Genomic DNA, 18,270 nt, shown 5'->3' on the forward strand with positions numbered 1-18,270 from the left:
CTGTAAAGAAGGGAGGAGAGAAAGAAGAGGGAGGGGGGCCCGAAGAGGAGGGGGTAGGGGAGGCGGGGTCCCGGCACTGTGCTCGCGCCCCTAGCGCGCCAGTCCCCGGGCTGCAGGGAGCGCAGCGCGCGCGGCCCGGGCTCCGGCCACCGGACGCTCTACCGGACACGACCCTCCTTGGAGCTTGGACAACTGCCCACCTCGGACACTGCACCGGACACTGCCCCCCACAGGGCTGGACACTACAACGGACACTACTTCCCAGCTCCGGACATTGCTCCCTCTCCCCCACCCCCAGCTCTGGACGCTTCTCCCCCTCCCCCTCCGGGGGCCCAGACTCCGAGCCCCCTGCAGGCTCCAGCTAGCGACCCTTTGCACCCCAGCGCCAGACACCACCTCCTCCCAGTCCCCCACTCCCTTTCCCTCCTCCCGCCTCATCTTTCTCCTGCTCTGGTCGGAGCCCCGCCAGTTTCTCCGACCCCCTGCAGCTCGGCCTCGGCTGCCCGCGCCCCCATCCCGCGGCTGCTCGCCCGGATGCCTCTCCCCGGGGGATTGTGGTGGCTCCTCTGCTGCCGTCGAGGCTTTACTCTTCTGCACCGGGACTACGGGGACGGCGAGCTTAGCGGGGACGGGGACGAAGACGAGGACGAGGAGACCTTTGAGCTACGGACCCCGAGTCCAGCGGGCGGCGGGAGGGTAAGTCTCCGGGGGGGTTGGAGCCTTGTCTCAACCCCTCTCACTACAACCGGCCGTCAAGCCTAATCCTGCTCCAGACGCCAGCAAACGCCGTGTGGACTGGGATCTCAGGAGACGTTTTTGCCTGGGGGCCCGAAGCCCCCGAGAGCTCCAGCAGCAGCCCGCCTTGGGATGTGCCTGTGGGCCTCGCGCAGCACGCTGGGCGCTGTCCACCTGCTGGGGGCCCTGAGGCAGGGGAGGTGTCACGCCTGGCCCGACCTGGCCCTGCCTCTCCCTGCTCCGCCGGGCCCGCGTCCCATCCCGTCTCCTTCCGCCTCCGCCAGCGCCGAGGAATGTGGCGAGGCCGGCTGGGCAGCTCGGACGCCTGGGTCCGTTCCGCTCCCAGTTCACGAGCGCAGGGCGCTGGGGCCAGATGCGGGAGTTCCCGCCGCAGGAACCTGGGCGAGGGGAAGCAGATATCCTCAGATTGGGGTCCGTGGCGGGGGCTCCATGGAGAGGGAGCTGGGGGCCACAGCTCTCCGAGGACCCCTCATCGTTACCCTGGCAGTCAGGACAGAACTCTCAGCCCTTCTTGGTGAGGCTCCTCGGGAATCCCTGAGGGAATGGTGAGAGACACTCGGCTCTGGGGTTTCGTCGAATCTTGCCGTGGGGAAACTGAGGCGCTACTGATGTGGGGGAGGATCATCCCCTTACGTCCCCTCTCTGATGCCCCTACACCCCAGGCACCAGACTTCGGGCAGCCAGACTGTGCTGTGGCCTGGGTCAGGCTCCCATCCCCCGCCCAGGGGTCCCCAGCAGGCCCAGTGGCTCATTGCCCGGGTGGGGCGGGCTGCGCCGCCGGGGCCGGCGCCAGCACCTGGCGGAGGCGGAGGGCGGATAAATATAGAGGGGGGGAGGGAGGGAAGCAGGGGACTGCGATTAGGGTAGTTGGTCTAAGAGAGGGGTCAGCACCTGCCCCTACGGTGGTGTGGCTGAGAGCCCCTCTTGCCCCCTGAAGGCACAGGACCCAGGCGTCCCCAAGCTTCCAGCCTCGGCAGGGTCGGCTTTTGCGTCCACTGCCATTGCCTCCCTCATGATCCACCTCCACCCCCCTCCCCCCAGAGCTTGGGGACAGGTGTCCCTGGCCCCCCTCCCCCCACCTCCTGGCTTTAGCTGCCTGGTCGCAATGGGACCCTGGCACAGTTCCCGCCTGACCTGGCTCCTGGATGGGTTTTCAGCCTCTCTTAGACCCCAGTCTACAGTAGAAGTTCCAGGGCACGAAGGTGGGATGGGGAGGGAGGGCAAAATCCTGGACTATACTCTCCTTGCATGGTATTCTTCAGCCTGGCCTGAGCCCCAGCAAAAAGGCAGGGTCTCTACCTACGACTGAGTTTCAGTGGTGTCTGTGGGAGAGGATAAGAAGCTCTTGAAGAAACCCCTATACTGAAAGGGTTCCTCTTCCCTTCATTCACCTCCATGCCTACCACCTGCCTGCCAGCCTGAATGCCCGCCAGCCAAAGAAGGGAAAATGGGGGGGGGGGAGTGACCTCGAGTCTGCCAGAGCAAGAAAGGACTTCACCCACCACTCCCTTTTCAAAGATTGGGAAGCTAAGGCCCAAAGACTCGAGGGGGCTTGCCCAGGTTCCACAGTGAGCTTCTGACTGGAATTAATGGTTGAGCTGGTATTAGAACCCTGGTCTCCTGACTCTGCCGGGTGCCTTTCCTACTCTTCCCCAACCCGATTGCCTCTTGAATCAGAGACAAGGCGAGAGTCTTGGCTTCTTAGCTTGGGTTGTTGGATAGAGACTGGTGGAAGGGGCAAGTCCAGTGGCTTCAACTCGCTGGGTCACAGTCACCACCCCACGCCTTGATTCCTCAATCCCCTGAGCTGTGCTGTCCCAGAGCAGAAGCCACTGGCATCCTACAAGGAGGGTTCTGAGCCTGAGGGCTGCCCTGCCTGTTTTCCCAGGGCCCCCTAGATGTGACGCTGACTCAGCCTATGCGGAGTGGGCCAGTTTCAGACAGGTGAGCCCAGCCCCTGCAGTCCCTTGGTCTGGAGACCCCAGCCGGTCCCTGGGACCCCCATCCTCTCCTTCTTCCCTCATGCGGTTGTGCAATAAGGGAGAGGCCTTATGCCGGACGCTGTGGTTTGGCCAGGGTCCCGGGGGGCGGTCCGGCTGGGGGCGCGGGGAGGAAGGGGGGGTCCAGGCTATTTCTGGTTCGAGGTCAGAACGGCCCAGCGGTTCCCACAGCCTGGGGGAGGGGTGCCCAGCCCAGGAGTAGGCACCCCTCGCAGCCTGCCTGGGGAGCCCTTAGAGAAGAGCCTCCTGGAGGCGGGGTGCAGGACCGGCAGGCTTGCCCAACCCTCGCTCCCCTCTTGCCCAGGCTGCAAAGCTGGGAGGAGACGCGGAGCCTCATCCCGGAGAAGGGGCCGTCTGAAGACGACCCAGATGTCGTCATGAAAGGTGGGGATCCACCTCATATGCTCTAGAGGCCCCATCCCAACCCTCCAAGGGATGCTGTCTTATCCTGCTGATCCCCCTTCCTGCCTTCTCCCCGAAGGTTGGCTGTACCGCGAGCCCCGCGGAGGAGGGGCGCGGCCCTGGTTGCCCCCGCGCCGAGCCTGGTTCGTGCTCACGCGGGACTCCCTGGACCAGTTCAGCAGCAGCGGGAAGGGGGCGAGGCGGCTCGGGAGCCTCGTGCTTACCAGCCTGTGCTCGGTGTCCGGCCCTGAGCGCAGGCCCAAGGAGACTGGTGAGACCTCCTGGGGATTCTCCTACCTCCCCAGACAGCTGCCCCAGCCAGCCCTGATTGCCTGCCCCCCGCGGCCTCTCTTTCCCCCAGGTCTGTGGTCAGTGACCGTGTCTGGCCGGAAGCACAGCGTTCGGCTCTGCTCGCCTCGCCAGTCGGAGGCAGAGCGCTGGGGGGTGGCGCTGCGGGAGGTGATCGCCTCCAAGGCGCCTCTGGAGACCCCCACCCAGCTGCTGCTCAGGGACATTCAGGTGCGAGGGAGAGAACTCCATGGAGAAAGAGGAGGGTGATGGACCCATAAGCTTTCCAGCTTCACGGGGGAGCTCCCTTCTCCATCACTGAGATCATTTCCCTGGCCTCTAGGAGAGTCGTGGGGACCCAGAAGCCGTGGCCCTTATTTACAGAAGAAACCCGATTCTGAGGCACACCAGTGGAGCCCTGTATGCCCCACTCCTGCCTCTGCCGTACGGAGTCAGTACCCCAGGTGAGTGGTGCCATGGCCCAAGTCCCTGCGATGGGTCTCACTTGATAGGGACCTAGGAGTCCTCAGAGGACTAGCCCCTAGCCCCTCATTTTTAAAAGGATGAAGATGAAACAAGAAGCGGAGCAGACTGATACCCAGGGTAGAGGGGGAGGGAAGCCAGCACAGAAAGTAAACACCCCCTTTGACTGACTACCTTCTCTTTGGGTCTCATTCTGACTACCGATGTCCCTTCACTCATGAGCTTTTACACTCTCTCTCTTGTTCTTTCATTATGCTCTCAACACCTTGACAGACTTCCTTTACAAGTGGTGGAAAAGCCACCACCTCAGGAGAATGTGCTGGCCTCATTTAGCTACACTTCTCCCCAAAAGGGTATAATGACAGGCCCAGGTTCTCAAGCTAGAGGAATAAGGGGAGCTGGGAGAAGAACCTTGGTTTTCTGACTCTCTGTCCAGCCTGTTTTCTGGCCCACAGTGATGACTCTCAGTACCCAATTACAGAATCCATGGTTTGACTCTATGTCCTTTAGTCTATCCCTCCAAGTTACTAGGGCTTCCCTGGTGGCTCAGATGGTAAAGAATCCACCTGCAATGTGGGAGACTTGGGTTTGATCCCTGGGTCTCAAAGATCCCCTGGAGAAGGGAATGGCTACCCACTCCAGTATTCTTGCCTGGAGAATTCTATGGACAGAGGAGCCTGGCAGGCTACAGTCCATGGAGGAAGCAAAGAGTCACTACATGGAGAAGCAAAGTTACATGACTGAGCGACTAACACTTTTTCCCAAGTTACTAACTTGAAGCCTAGCCTTAGTGGGTCTAGAGGGGCAGATTCCTGGGAGGCAGAGGTTGAATTTGGCTCCGTGGGGACCATTGCTTTCCCTTCACTCTTCCTGTCCTTCGCACTCTCCCCCTCCTTGCCACCCCTGTCCCCTTGTACTCCCTCTGACCTTCCGCGGCTCACACCTTCCTCCCAGGGCCCATCTTTGTTTCCCCTCTCCAAACCGTCCCTCCGCCCCCACCCTCCCTCAGGTCCCGGCTATGCGCCCTTGCGCGAGGAGGCCGTGAGGCTGTTCCTGGCGCTGCAAGCCCTGGAGGGGGCGCGGCGCCCCGGGCCCCTGATGCAGGGTGTGCTCCAGACCTGCCGGGACTTGCCTGCGCTCCGAGACGAACTCTTCCTGCAGCTGGCTAAGCAGACCTCGGGCCCCGCGGGGCCCCCCGGGCCGCCAGCTACCCAAGACCCCGCGACCCTGCGGTACTGGCAGCTCCTCACTTGCATGAGCTGCACTTTCCGGCCGGGGGGAGCTGTACGGGGACACCTCCTCGGGCACCTGGAGAGGTGAGAGGGGAGGGTGGGGTAAAGCCAAGGGGAGGGAGCAGAGGGAGCTGGGAAAGAATGGCAGGCCATTCCAAAGGGTTTGGCAGATGGAGAACTTGGACCCAGAGAAGGGAAGGGACTTGCCCAAGGTCGGGGCCGCCGCTCCGGAGCGCAGTGCCTTTGTGGGAATCACAAGTTCATACCCCACTTGCGGGCGGAGGAATTACAAAAAAAGGCTCCCACTTTGGGCAGAAGAATTATTAAAAGGCTGTTTTTCCTCGGGGCTGATGCAGTCCAGTGCCAGGACTTTAAGGTTGGAAGGCAGAATGCGGCTGGAGTTTGGATTTCAACCCAAAGAAGGAGCATGGAGATTTTGGGAAGTGGGAGGGGGCAGATAGGTTGCCAAGGGCTTTAGAAAGTAATTCCGCTCCTTACAGAGCATGGGGGTGGGGTGGTGTTTAGATTCAGAACAGCTGGTGGTGCTGCCTTCAAGGAACTTAGAGTTGGAGGGGAGGGAATCGGGCGAGGTGAAATAAAGTCTGAGCTAAAAAGGCAATAGGGAGGAAGAGAAGAAAAGTCCTGGGAGCACTAACCCTCCAGTTCTCCCTAATCCAGGACTGAACAGGCGCTCCCGGACTCGGAACTGGCGGAATATGCGCGCTTCATACGGAGAGCGCTGGGCCGGACGCGCGGCCGGGAGCTAGTGCCATCGCTGGCCGAGATTTCCGCGCTGAGCCGACGGCAGGAGTTGTTGTGCACCGTGCACTGTCCGGGGGCTGGTGCCTGCCCTGTGGCCATAGACTCCCACACCACGGCGGGAGAGGTAAGACCAGAGACAACCTCGGAAACCGAAGCCTCCCAGCGTCCAGTGCCTGGGGTGCCTGGACGCCAGGTTTGCCCGAGTCTGAGAGTCATCAGTTGGGTAAGGGCTGCGTGTGACGGGACTGAGACCTGAAAGATCCCTCCAGTTGAACCCTTCCAGAAGTACTGGCAGGCCCCCTGCGCGGTCTGAGCCTGACTTTCCTCTTATGCTCCCTGCCTTGCAGGTGGCTCGAGAGCTGGTGGGGCGGCTGGGCTTGACCCGGAGCCGTAATACATTCGCGCTGTACGAGCAGCGAGGGGCGCAGGAGCGAGCCCTGGCCGGGGGGACTCTCGTGGCCGACGTGCTCACCAGGTTTGAGAAGTAAATGTCCAGCCCCAGCCCTGCTCTCCGTTAGCCCATTAGCCTCTCCGCTTCGATGCATCCCTAAGTAAACGTTTACCGAGCGCTGGCCTCCGCACGGTGAAGTTCACAGGCGGATTCCTGCCCGCCGGCGGTTTGCAGTCTTGCTTCCAGGCTCGCCTCCGCGGTTCACTCAGCCCGGGCGGGCCCCGCCCCCAAACATCTGGCCTCGCCTCTTTCCCCTGGGCAGCGCCTTCGGGGCCCTGCTACCCGGCCGTATCGCTCCCTTCTTTTTTCTGCAGCTTGGCGGCGGAGGAAGCCGGGCTGGAGGACCCGCCGGACACCGGTTGGAGACTGTGTCTGCGTCTTCACGGACCTCTGCACCCTGAGGGGCTGTCCCCAGACGGTCACGAACTGCCCTTCCTCTTTGAGCAAGTGAGGCTCTCCTGCACTCATGCCCGGGGGAGACCCCCTAGCCTGAACCCCTTCCTTTCTGGGCCTTCGCTTTTCGTCGTTATGACAACCCCGGGGGAGGCGGTGCTCCAACCCAGACCTACAGTTCGGCTCCCCGAGGTGTCTTCGCGACGGTACCCGCGACTCCTGTGCTGATGCCTGCTGCCTCCCCGTAGGCTCACGCTCTGCTGCTGCGCGGCCGGCCACCCCCGCCCGACGACACGCTGCGCGCCTTGGCGGCGCTGCGGCTGCAGAGCCTGCACCGGGACTTCTCCCCGCGGGCGCCTCTGCCGCGCCTGGATCGCTTGCTCCCCACCCCGGCCCGGCCGCGTGAAGACCCTCCCCGCCCGCTGCCCAGGCCTCCCCACTCCGCCGCCCTGCTGGCCGGGGCGATCTGGAGCCCGAGCCTGGCCAAGAGGCGGGCGGAGCGGCCCCGGCACGGCGGGGCCGGCCGCACCGCGGGAAGCGTGGCCCGCGAGGGAGGAGGTGGCGCCGGCAGGGCGGCTGCTGTGCTGGGAGGCTGGAAGCGGCTTCGGGGCATGGGCCGAGCTGAGGCCATGGCTGCCTACCTGGCTCTGGCGGCGCAGTGTCCAGGGTTCGGCGCTGCTCGGTATGACGTTTTGGAGCTGAGCACGGTGAGGGGGAGAAGGGAGAGGGGGACTCTGGTGGCCCAAGCCCCACACCTTTGCCCCAGAGCCACAGGCCCCCGTTGTGGGTCACTGTGCTCCCTACACCCAGCACAGCTGCCCATCTCAAAGCCCAGAAGTCACTGTCCCTGACGCCCTCACTCTCTGGAGCTGTGGATCATGTTGGGGGGGCGGGAACCAGGAAACGTCTTGCTCACAGCCATCTCCTTCCACCAAAAATAATGCAGCAGGGTCCCCTCTTTCCACCCTGACTCTGCCTGTCTGTCCACCTATGCAGGAGCCTGGTGGAGGCGCTCCACAGAAGCTATGCCTGGGCCTGGGAGCCAAGGCCATGTCCCTCTCACGGCCCGGTGAGACAGAGCCCATCCACAGCGTCAGCTATGGTCGTGTGGCCGCCTGCCAGCTAATGGGCCCCCACACCCTGGCCTTGAGGGTGGGAGAGAGCCAGCTCCTCCTGCAGAGTCCCCAGGTGAGTGGGAAGAGGGTGTAGAAGGAGGAAGGGAGGGAGAGGGTGTTAAGAAACATTCATGAAACATTGAGCATGGGCCAGTCTAGACCTTAGGGATCCCGCAGTGATCAGAGATAAACTCAAGGAGCTTGAGTTAGTATCGGCCATCAGACACTAAACAAGGAATCAAAGACTGTTAAAGATAGTGACAAATGCTATGAAGGAAAGGGTAGTGAGACACGAAGCGACTGGAGGGGATCAAAACAATAGGTAGGATGGTCAGGAAAAGCTACTCAACACCACCCAAAGGGAGATCCTGGGACACAGCTTTCCAGGCAGAGGGACCTGCCAGGGCAAAGGTCCTGAGATGAGACTCGCCTTAGGATAACAGAGGAGCAGAAGTGTGATAGGCACAGAGTGAGGGAGAGTGGTGATGAGGAAGGAAAGGTTGAGGAGGGCAGCTCACAAGGCCTTGGGAAGGAGCCTGGGTGGAGGATGAGACAAAGGAGAACTCTTGGCCCCTTTTGTACTCTGACCTCTGCCCTCTCTTAGGTGGAAGAGATCGTGCAGCTGGTGAATGCCTACTTGGCCAACCCCTCCCCCGAGAGGCCCAGCAGCAGCCCTCCTCCATGCCAAGACCTGCCAGACACCTCCCCTCCCAGCCAGCACCCGGGCCTGGACGAGCCCCAGGGACAGTCTGGCTGTTTGGGGCAGCTGCAGGACTGAGCTTGCCAAGAGGTCACGACCTCCCTCTTGCCTCCAGCCTGGATCTGGACTACTCTGAGATTTTAGGGAACCATGGACCCTTTTGGCCCTGCAGGGACAGGGCATACCCCACATGCAAGGGCTGCAATGGGTGCAGACAATTTTCTAGTTTGTTTCTTAATTTATTTGTAGAAGAGAAGCAAAAAAAAAAAAAAAATCCTTATTTACACAAACCCTTCCTGTGGGAGTGTTGTCAGTGGGACAAGTTGGAGCCCCAGAGCTCAGAGCTCCACCCCCAGGGACGCCCACACTCCCAGGCTTTTACCAGCACCGAGAGGAGTCTGAACTCCGCGGGGCTCCACCCTCCTTGACCTTCTAGATTTAACCTCCTCATAGCCAGTATGCTGCCCTAGGGTGGTGGGTGGGGCAGACAAGAGGGCAGTTTTGGAAGCTGGCAATTACTCATCCTTCTTCCATTGAGTGGCATGGGGGTGGCCTCTTGGCGTCCCTGAGGCCCGAGGGCAGTGAGTCACCAGGACTGGCACTACCCAGTCCTACCCTGGTGTCCAGCTTCTGGGTCTTAGTTGGGACCATCTTTAAGGTGCCTACTGCTTTGGGTCTAGAACAGAAGAAGCCTGGAGCAGGATCAGACCCAAGAACTTCTCTGGCAGACAATGAATTGATCGGGATGGGCTCAACTTTACTCCTGAGCTGTTACTGCTTTATCAGATCGAGCTGAATTGGGTTAACTCCTGAGGATCTAAATGCCTTGGGCCTGGGAATCCAGAGTCTTGGCTTTCTTGACTTGCTCAGAATGCTGCAGGCCTTCTTTTAGCAGCCTCCACAGCCTCTGCCCTGAGTGGAGGAGTCTGGGGCAATATGAGCAATGTATCTCCACCCTCGGGCAGGACCTTAGGCACAGAGGAGACAGCAGACATCAGTAACCCTCTGTAGTCTTGAGAGTAGGACTGGCTCCAGTAAAACAGCCTGGTTCTAGGCAGGGATGCTCATGGAAACAATGGACACAGATTGGGACCACCTGGTAAGACTAGAGCAGGTAAAGCCTACCCTACCAACACATGCCTGGGAACTTCGAGGCACCACGGAGATCCTTTCATTGTTCCCCACATTCACCTACCAAGGCCTGACAGTTATTCACAGACCAAGGCCTGACTATATTCACAACTAAGCTTTATTACGTTATTAGAGCTAAATAAGCATATCAAGGGTGATGTCATCAAAAGGAAGAAGCAAGGCCCACTCTTGGGTTGGAGAAGAATCTAGAACCTTGTTGGTGAGGGGAATTTGGACCAGAGGAACCAAGTATGATGGGGCGGTGCTTACTGTCCAGAGGGTGCAGTAGGGAGGACTCACTGCTCCTGGGTGCCCCAGGAGATGTAGTCTGGTCGAGTGGCTGCATGGTACTCATCAATCAGCTCCTGCACAACCTCCCTGGACCTGTCCAGCTCATCAAAGTTCTCCTTAAAGATATCCTCCTTCCGGAACTGTTCCAGGAAGGCCTCCCGCTTCCGCAGCTTGTCATACTGCTGGCAGGAACTTTCAAAGAGCTGAAAGAGATAAAAGTCTCCAGGATGGGAGCCAGGGTGAGACAGGGGGGTGGACTGGATCTGGTGGAGAATGATGAAGGTGGAAAAGAGGGGCCAAAGCAGACCAGGCAGCCAGGCTCACCGAGGAGATGCTGGTGTGGTTGGCCATCATGAGCCCACTGACCCTGTGCGCAGAAGGCAGGTAGGGCGACTTCCTAGACAGGGCCACCTGGATGCTGGCAGGGCCCCAGGGGATGAAGTTGGCCAGTTTCCGTTCTCGGATCCTCTGCAAGCTCTTGTGGACCTGGGGTGGGCACAGGAATGGTGGTGGTAGCCTCTCCTCTACCCCTGTGGGCTCTGGAGGTAGAACGAAGGGGCCTCACCTACCTGGGTGGGGTCCACCTCCCCCTGGATGATGTTGAGGATGGCGATGTAACAGTGGTTGGTCTGGCGATCCCGACCTGTGGACACCATCACGTTCTTGGGCTGCAGCAGTCGCCTCATGACATCCAGGACCGTGGTCTTCCTCACGCTGGCCACCTGAGGGGAGAGGGGCCACAGGGCAGCCCGGTACTCAGGGCACAGTCAAGAGACGCATGGACAGAGAGCACGAGGTGACGCACAGCCCCATCAGACGCGGGGCAGCCTGGTCTCTCTGGGGAGTGTCCTTAGATGCAGGTCCTCACTGAGGGATCAGAGATCTCAGTCCCCCAGAGCTCAGCTAACTCATGTCCTTGTGCAGGAGCATCAGCAGACCCCGTACAGCCCCGGCCCTGCAGGGCGCCACAGGCAGGGGGAGAGGAGGGCGAGTCAGCCAGCAAGCGGGGCCTCCGGGTGCAGCCGAGAGAAGGGAAAGGCTGGTCAGGGCCTGCTGGGCCCGAGGGCTGCTCTTACCGACTGGTCCGTGGTGAGGGGGGTGTAACCCGTCATGAGGAAGTGGAGCCGTGGCGTGGGAATGAGCGAGGCGATGAGGCCGATGAGGTCGTTGTTCATGTAGCCGGGGTAGCGCAGGGTGGTGGTGCTGGCTGACATGATGGTGGACACCTGGGGACAGGGTGCCGGGTCACGGGCCTTGTCCTGGGGGCCTCCCTTCCCTAGATGGTGCTTCGGGAAGGAGGGAGTCCAGGAGTGGGGGGCTCACCAGCTGGTTGATCTGGGAGAACGAGGGATTCTGGATGTGCAGGCGGTCTGTGGCGATCCGGTTCAGGGCCGTGTTGTCCAGCACCACCTGGGGGGACAGAAGAGGGTCACAGCACCTTTTTGAGGAGAAAGGGGGCAGAGAAATAGGTTATTAGCTTAGTCCCCCTCTACACTCCAAAACTAGGAAGCAGGTATGTTCATTTAAAGGGCAAGTACTGTCTCTGGGGCATCAAGAGACACTTTTCTACCATCCAGTGCATTAGAGAAATATTTGACTGTCCAACATGTGCCATGCATGGTACCTGGCTCTGGAGAAACATAGAGAGTAAAACAGGCATGGTCTTCCCCCTCACCAGGTCTATAGTCTAGAGCAGCGGTCCCCAACTTAACCAGTTTCGTGGAAGATGATTATTCCATGGACTGGGGTAGGAGTGGGGTTTCAGGATGATTCAAGTGCATTACATTTATTGTGCACTTTATTTCTATTATTATTACATCAGCTTCACCTCAGATCATCAGGCATTAGATCCCAGAGGTTGGGGACCCCTGGTCTAGAGAAGGGAGAGTGGCAATGAATATAAAACAACAGAAAAGTATAGCTACGCCAGAAATAAGCACAAAGGAATTTGACCTTGTCTGGGTGGTCAGGGAAGGTTTTGCTAAGAAAGTAACCATTAGGCTGAAAGTGGAAACATGAGTAGGTATTAAATAGGCTAAGTGGAGACATGCGGGAGGGGGGTGTTACTCACTTTGTTGAGAGTCCTGCTACCTAAAGGAACTATGAGAAGCTTGGGGTCAGGTTCTTATTTCATACTTTGGGCCACCAGGTATGGCTTTGTTGGTTGTCTGTTCTCTGGGCAAGGGCTTGGGAAGGGCAGAGTGTAGGTGTCTCACTGGTTTGGGGAGGTAGGCCAAAGGCCCCACTTCCTCCTCCCATGCTCACCACACAGTCAGCGTTCTGGGTCAGCCTCTTGAGTGTGAGCAGTGAGTTGTAGGGCTGGACCACCACATCGCTCATCTCGTCCTGGTTGGGAAACACTGAGTATGTCTGTACCAGCTTCTTGGGGTACCTGGGGGTGAGGAAGAGGGAAACGGGAAGGTAGCAGAGTGAATTGCAAGGACTCCCATCACCGCCCCTCTTTGTCTTCTCCAGGGATAACGCGGGCCATTCCTTTCCAAGTGCCATCAAGGTCTTAAACAAAAGGAGTGAGGGCAGAACTGAGTCTTTAGAGCCCAGAAGCCAAAAAAGATAAACCTGAAGCATCAAACCTCCCTCCCTCCTAGGTCCTCTCCCCCACCTATGCAGACCCCCTGTTTCCTGGGAGTTATTGCTTCCAAGATGTTCCCTGGGAGGCCAGGCTCTGTTCCTACTTATAACTCAAGGGCGGTAGGAATAGGGCTTTCAGTCCAAAAGAAAAAAGTGACAAAAGAAAAGACATTACCTAGGGAAACAGAGCTAATGCCCTCTTCCCAAACACAGGCTTACCTGTCATTCAATCGCTCCAAGAGGTAGGAGCCCAGGCCAGAACCGGTCCCCCCAGCGATGGAATGACACAGCACAAAGCCCTGCACAGGGAGGAATGGAAAGGCAGTCTCCAGGGATCTGGGGGAGAGGCTTCAGGCTTGTCTCATGGCCCACTCCCAACCCGCTCAAGTCTCAGGGCTTCCTGTATATCCATCCAGTGTGAGGCTCCTTGAGAAGGAAGGAGCTGATGCCATCCAGATTAGGATCTTCTTGAGGACACAGACTGTACCTTATTTACTTCACCATCTCACATCTGATACTTAATGAAAGAGTTATGAATTGAATTGCCCCATCACACATCTGATCAGGCTCTTTGTGACCCCATGGACGGTATCCCATCATGATCCTCTGTCCATGGAATTTTCCAGGCAACAATACTGGAGTGGGTTGCCATTCCTTTCTCCAGGGATCTTCACGCCCCAGGGATTTGAACCCAGGTCTCCTGCATTGCAGGCTGATTCCTTATCCTGAGCCACCAGGGAGGCTACCTCCTGACTTTCCCCAGCACTTCTCAGCTTCCTCCCTCCTCTCCCCTAAAGGGGCAGAACCTCACCTCTAGGCTGTCACTTCCATCTGCTTCTCGGTCTATGATGTCAAAGATGTCTTCATGGATTTTCTCACCCTGTATAGAGATATGAGGAAGGAAGAGACATCTATAGAGACGAGAGGATAATGTTTCTGGAGAGCATCTCTTTTCAGCACCAGTAACTCTACCTTGGGACACTGCTGATGCCTCAAGCAGAGCCCCAGCTGTGGCCCTCACCCCAGAAATGCTACTTTGCATAAACTTTTCTGTGTCTGTCCCTCTTATCAGGGTAGTCCCCTGTCTCTTACTGTCAGTATGGTCTAATCGCCAGACTGCTTGTGCTTGCCTTACCCCAGGAAGGGAACATCAAGAATCTCTGGGATGGCCACCTGGATACCTGGGAGAATCCGCTGGCCCAGTTGTTGCCAGCTCCTCCTCCATGCTCTGACAGGTAGATGTTCTCTGGGTTGTAGAGTTTGGCATAGGGGGAGTTGAGGATGGAGTGGATCACCCTGGGCTCCAGGTCCAGCAGCACTGCCCTCGGGATGTAGTGCTCATCGTCCGCCTGTCAAGAGGAGTCCAGGATGGGCCCAATCAGCTAGGACCTGCCCAGTCCTCCCAACTCCAGCTCCTGCCTGCCCTCCTCCTTCAAACCAGCTGCCCTGGCTCCTCTGCCCAGTGGGTTTCCCAGTACCCAAGCCCTTCCCTTCAGGCCTCCTGGGCCGTTGCCAACCCTGGCTAAGTCGCTGGCAGCACCTGGTAGAAAAAGACGTCCTTGCGATCAGTGCCCTCGGTGGCGAACTCCTCCACGATTCCCTCGGGGCTGATACCATGCTCGGCACACAGCTGTTTCCAGAACTCGAACCCAACTGGGGGATGGGGAGAGACGCCTGGGTCTGCTAAAGCCCTCTAGCAGAGGGCTCTCAGGAGCCCAGGGTGAGGCTCAGACAGTCTCACACATTCAAGGGTGGGCCCAAGACGCCCGGGTCTGGGAGCCGTGACAGCTCAGGGTTAGAGGCATATCTCTCGTTCTGGGTGTCTGAGACCTGGTTCATCATGCGCAGTAGGGCAGGGGGTTTATGGAAGGGAAGCGGGGCGGGGGTGGGGTGGTGGTGCTGGAGGGTGCCAAGCACTCGGGTGGGACCCGAAGGGGCAGAACCGGAGACTAGCTGGGCCCGGCTCTCGTTCGCTCACTCTGGTTGCCGCACTGGCCCAGCTGCAGGGTGATGATCTCCCGGGGCATCGCTCTTCAGATGAGGCCGCGCCAGCCTAGCCAGGCCCGGCGGGAGTCAAGGCAGGGACAAATGCCTGGCAGCTGGGCGCGCAGGACGTGGGGAGCGCGCGCTCTCTTCTGCTTTTGACGCGGATGCTCGGTCTGCGCGTGTGCAGTGCGGGCCTCCTCTCGGCCGGCGGCCCGGGAGCCCAACCTGGGCATCATTTTCCCCCACAGCAGTTGCAGCTGGAATTCCGCACAGGCGCGGAGTGAGGCCACGCCCCCTCCTGCCCACCCGCCCCAGCTCTGCGCCTGCGCAGTGAGACGCGCCGGGCAGCGGGGAGTGACCGGGTGTGGGGGAAGGGAAGTGAGGGAGGGGACGTCCAGGTGTCTGGAATCACCGGCGCTCTGCTTTATAGGTAGGTGAGCGGCTCTGCCTGCTCTGCTAGGTAGAGGGGCTGAATTCAAGCCAATTTTCTTCTTTTAAATTTCTATTTTTAAATTATATGTATCTAACAAATTTAACCATTTTAACCATTTTTAATTACAATTTTGTGAAGTTAAGTACATACATATTGTTCTGTAACGGTCTCCAGCAGTCACCTCCAGAACCTTGGCACCTTCCCAAGCTCCTACCTGTTGAACAGTAACCCCGCCCTTATTACCATTCTGCTTTCTGTCTCAGTGAATTTGACTAAGTGCCTCATAAAGGTGGGATAACACAGTATTTGTCCTTTTGTGTCTGGCTTGTTTCACTTAGGTAATGTTCTCAAGGTTACTCCATCTTGAAACATATATCATAATTTTATTCCTTGTTAAGGCTATATAATATTCCATTGTATGCATATACCACGTTTTGTGTTTATCAATCCATCTGTCAATGGACATTGGCATGCTTCTACTTAATGCTGCTAATGAACATGGGTGTCTGAATATCTTGAGTGCCTACTTTCAATTCTTCTGGGTATATGCCCAGAAGCAGAATTGCTAAATCATGGCAGGATTGTGTTTGCTTTATTTGAGGACTTTCCATACTATTTCTCACAGTGGCTGCACCATTTCACATTCCCACAGCAACGCACATGAGTTCCAGTTTCTCCACATCTTTATCAACTCTTGTTACTTAAAAAAAAAAAAAAAAGCCATCTTAATGAATGTGAGGTGGTATCTCATTGTGGTTTCTATTTTATTTTAAATTTCAAAAAATTTTAAACATGCAAGCATGATTTTGAATTTTTACTATGTATTTTTTATTTTGAAATTTTACATAAATGGTATCAGAGTGTAATATCCTTTTGTATCTTCCTATTTTCACCCTACTTTAGCTTTAGTGATTTAGCTATGTTGAGACGTGTAGACTCATTTTGTTTCTTTTAACTGCTTCATAGTATTTCATTGGATGGATAAAAACAGTTTATTCTATTTCCACACAGGGGTGATTTGATTGTTTCCACTTATTTGCTGTTACATCAAATGCCTACAGGAGTTATCGACTTGTGAATGTGAAGAAAAATATCTTTACCAAGAGCTTGTGCATCTTCAACTTTACCAGGTTTGGCATATTTTTTCCTAGATGGTTGTTACCAACTTATACTTTTAACCAGCAATAGCATTTTCCTATACTTAGTATCACACTTGGGTTATCAGATCTTCAGTTTTGTCAGCTCCAGGTAACTCATAGCTGTAACTTCCAGTTAGGATCACAATCAAAGCTGATTCAATTTTCTCTTGTTACTGACCCCTGGGAATTGCCTGTTCATTTCCTTTGCCCATTTTTTTTTTTTTTTTCCCCTATTGGGCTGTTTCTCTTAATTCAAGATATTCTACGAATTTTTTCTTGGTTTTATGGATTGCAAATATTATGGATCTATGGTTTGTCTTTACCCTTTGTATATGATGTCTTTTGCCTCAGAGACGATTTTCATTTTAATGTAGACAAAGTTACCCATCTCTCCGGTTATGATTTGCACGTTTTATTCCTTCTTAAAGGACCTGCCTCTTCTCCCACTATTTTAAAGTTATCCTTCGCTGTTTTCGTCCCAAAGCCCAATAGTAGTTTTGCTTGTTTCTTGTAGGTCTTTAGTGCATCTGGAACTTATTTGGAGGCCTGCTGTAAGATAGGGATCTACTTTATCTTTTCCATATGGATGGCCGATTGTCTCCGAACCAATTATTGTAGAGTCGGTGCAGTCCGGCCTCTCCCCCACCCCCAACATTCCAAGCCCGGGCTCCGACGTGGGCTGGCTTCTGGCCGCTCTTCCGCTCGGTTGGGCTGTGGGTCTGTCCGCGTCTGGCGAGCTTTTTCTGGGAGCCGCTGCAGAGACTCAGATGAGAGCACCATGGCCAAGAGTCATGCTCAGACGAGGATTTTTTTTTTTTTTTTTTTTTTTTTTTTTTTTTTTAGGTTTTGTTTTCTCTCTCTCTCTTTTTTTTAAAGGAGAACTCGGCCGCCTTCCAGCCCCGGCCGCCAAGAATCTTCTGGTCTTTAGAAGGCGTTGGCTTGCCCCACGCCTGTCCTCTCCCGGGCTCAGTTTCCCTCCCTTAACCGTACCGGGCCTCCTCGCCTGCTCCCTCTAGCTCCCGCCCTGCCGTCGGAAGAGTTCGAGCGCCCTCCCAGAGAATCCGCAAGCCGGCCGGCCGGCCTCTTCTGGGTGGATCTGGCTGCTTCCTTTGAAGTTTGAGGGTGAGGTCGGAGCGCCTCCGTTAGCCTTGAATCTCCCCCGCCCCCGACGGACCTCTCCTTAGGGCTGCTTGTCTTCAGAGGCTTTGCCAGGCCCCTCTCAGAATCTGCCCAGGTGAAGGGGACGGCTTCGGAGGTGATAGTAAACTTGCCAGGCCTCCCCTCCTTTTGAGCTTGGAATGGTTGTTTGCTTCCTTTAAAATAATAAGCTGTAAGCCCTTTAGGAACACTTGTGAAACGTGGGAATTTAATTTCCACCTTTTCTTAATTAACAATAGTGCCTTGCTCCTCCTTCTCCCAGAAGCAGGAAAACTTGAAATCTCAATTTATAGGCAAACAGGTTAGAACATGTGAATTTCTCGGAGTTGGAGAAGTTGCAGTGTTAAGTTTTCTCTAAGAAGCCATCTCTGACACGGTTGAGACTCCTCCTCCTCTGCAGAAATGGGTTGGAAACTGAGGTGCTTGTGTACATTAGCTGAGCTGAACAGAAATCCTCCCAGTTATTAGCAGGGTGTGCTTTCCATTTCTGCTGAGAACTGACCTGTCTGTCGAGGTTAAATAAGATGATGCCTGAGCACTCAGCACAGTGCCTGACTCATAGTCAACACTCAGCAAATATTAGCTGCTGTTATATCACAAGATGCAATTGGAATTAAAATATAGTTTGGCTACTGCTAGAGATGAAAGATCTTATTCGGGGTAAAAACTAAATGACTGTTTTAAATAAATGTGAAAAAACTTAAAACCTAATTATTTGTGATGATCCTACAGATTCAGTTTCAGAGCAGACTTCTGTTGAGGTTGAACAGAAGGCCCAGGTTCATGGTCCATCTCATAGGACCTGGAGGTCATTACCCATAGCTTGGTTATTGAGTGTTGAGTTTAATTTGTTTGACTCTATGATCTCTGATTCAGGTTATGATAATGTATTGGGATTTGGCCTTCCTTTGTTTGAGGCTTTGGTTTGCATCTGATAGTACACGTAGCATTTGTCAACTAA

The 18,270-nt window shown here is 56.2% G+C and overlaps 2 protein-coding genes and 1 long non-coding RNA gene across 6 annotated transcripts in view; 2 read left to right on the forward strand and 1 right to left on the reverse strand.

Moving 5' to 3' along the window:
- The first annotated feature begins 71 nt into the window (after positions 1-71).
- On the forward strand, positions 72-8,872 carry PLEKHH3 (pleckstrin homology, MyTH4 and FERM domain containing H3). Of its 4 annotated transcripts, none has more exons than XR_010659637.1 (13): positions 73-696; positions 2,645-2,700; positions 3,061-3,140; positions 3,238-3,429; positions 3,520-3,677; positions 3,790-3,910; positions 4,939-5,245; positions 5,840-6,047; positions 6,271-6,407; positions 6,689-6,821; positions 7,016-7,449; positions 7,764-7,955; positions 8,487-8,625. XR_010659637.1 is itself a non-coding variant. In XM_065909177.1 (13 exons), the coding sequence occupies exons 1-13, from the start codon at positions 535-537 to the stop codon at positions 8,658-8,660; spliced, it is 2,379 nt and encodes a 792-aa protein (XP_065765249.1). In that variant the 5' UTR covers positions 73-534; the 3' UTR covers positions 8,661-8,872. The 4 variants fall into 4 exon arrangements, 3 of the variants coding, with proteins under 3 accessions (XP_065765251.1, XP_065765249.1, XP_065765250.1); XM_065909177.1 differs by having other exon boundaries at positions 7,016-7,474; positions 8,487-8,872; XM_065909178.1 differs by having other exon boundaries at positions 6,271-6,398; positions 7,016-7,474; positions 8,487-8,872.
- Positions 8,873-9,817: 945 nt separating this feature from the next.
- TUBG2 (tubulin gamma 2) lies at positions 9,818-14,851 on the reverse strand. The gene is made up of 11 exons (XM_065909180.1): positions 14,572-14,851; positions 14,134-14,246; positions 13,775-13,942; positions 13,405-13,473; positions 12,813-12,892; positions 12,270-12,396; positions 11,328-11,414; positions 11,081-11,230; positions 10,574-10,726; positions 10,329-10,490; positions 9,818-10,207 (listed from the first exon to the last, which is right to left on the reverse strand). The coding sequence occupies exons 1-11, from the start codon at positions 14,618-14,620 to the stop codon at positions 10,010-10,012; spliced, it is 1,356 nt and encodes a 451-aa protein (XP_065765252.1). The 5' UTR covers positions 14,621-14,851; the 3' UTR covers positions 9,818-10,009.
- A 76-nt stretch (positions 14,852-14,927) lies between these two features.
- Positions 14,928-18,270, forward strand: part of LOC136149656 (uncharacterized) — a 38,302-nt gene continuing 34,959 nt past the window's right edge. The window contains exons 1-2 of the long non-coding RNA XR_010659691.1: positions 14,928-15,009; positions 16,024-16,142. This is a non-coding gene — a long non-coding RNA (uncharacterized lncRNA). The remainder of the gene's footprint in view (positions 15,010-16,023; positions 16,143-18,270) is intronic.

Source organism: Muntiacus reevesi, chromosome 18, assembly GCF_963930625.1.
Source record: "Muntiacus reevesi chromosome 18, mMunRee1.1, whole genome shotgun sequence".
Classification (NCBI taxonomy): Eukaryota; Metazoa; Chordata; class Mammalia; order Artiodactyla; family Cervidae; genus Muntiacus; species Muntiacus reevesi.

Excerpts from the sequence above, each read along its gene's own strand:
- PLEKHH3 (XM_065909177.1), top strand. The coding sequence starts at position 535 with ATGCCTCTCCCCGGGGGATTGTGGTGGCTCCTCTGCTGCCGTCGAGGC. Across the intron at positions 6,822-7,015 it reads TGCCCTTCCTCTTTGAGCAA|GCTCACGCTCTGCTGCTGCG; the intron begins GTGAGGCTCTCC and ends GCCTCCCCGTAG. Across the intron at positions 7,956-8,486 it reads TCCTCCTGCAGAGTCCCCAG|GTGGAAGAGATCGTGCAGCT; the intron begins GTGAGTGGGAAG and ends GCCCTCTCTTAG.
- TUBG2 (XM_065909180.1), bottom strand. The coding sequence starts at position 14,620 with ATGCCCCGGGAGATCATCACCCTGCAGCTGGGCCAGTGCGGCAACCAG. Across the intron at positions 13,943-14,133 it reads AGGACGTCTTTTTCTACCAG|GCGGACGATGAGCACTACAT; the intron begins GTGCTGCCAGCG and ends TCCTCTTGACAG. Across the intron at positions 11,415-12,269 it reads CCCAGAACGCTGACTGTGTG|GTGGTGCTGGACAACACGGC; the intron begins GTGAGCATGGGA and ends CTGTCCCCCCAG.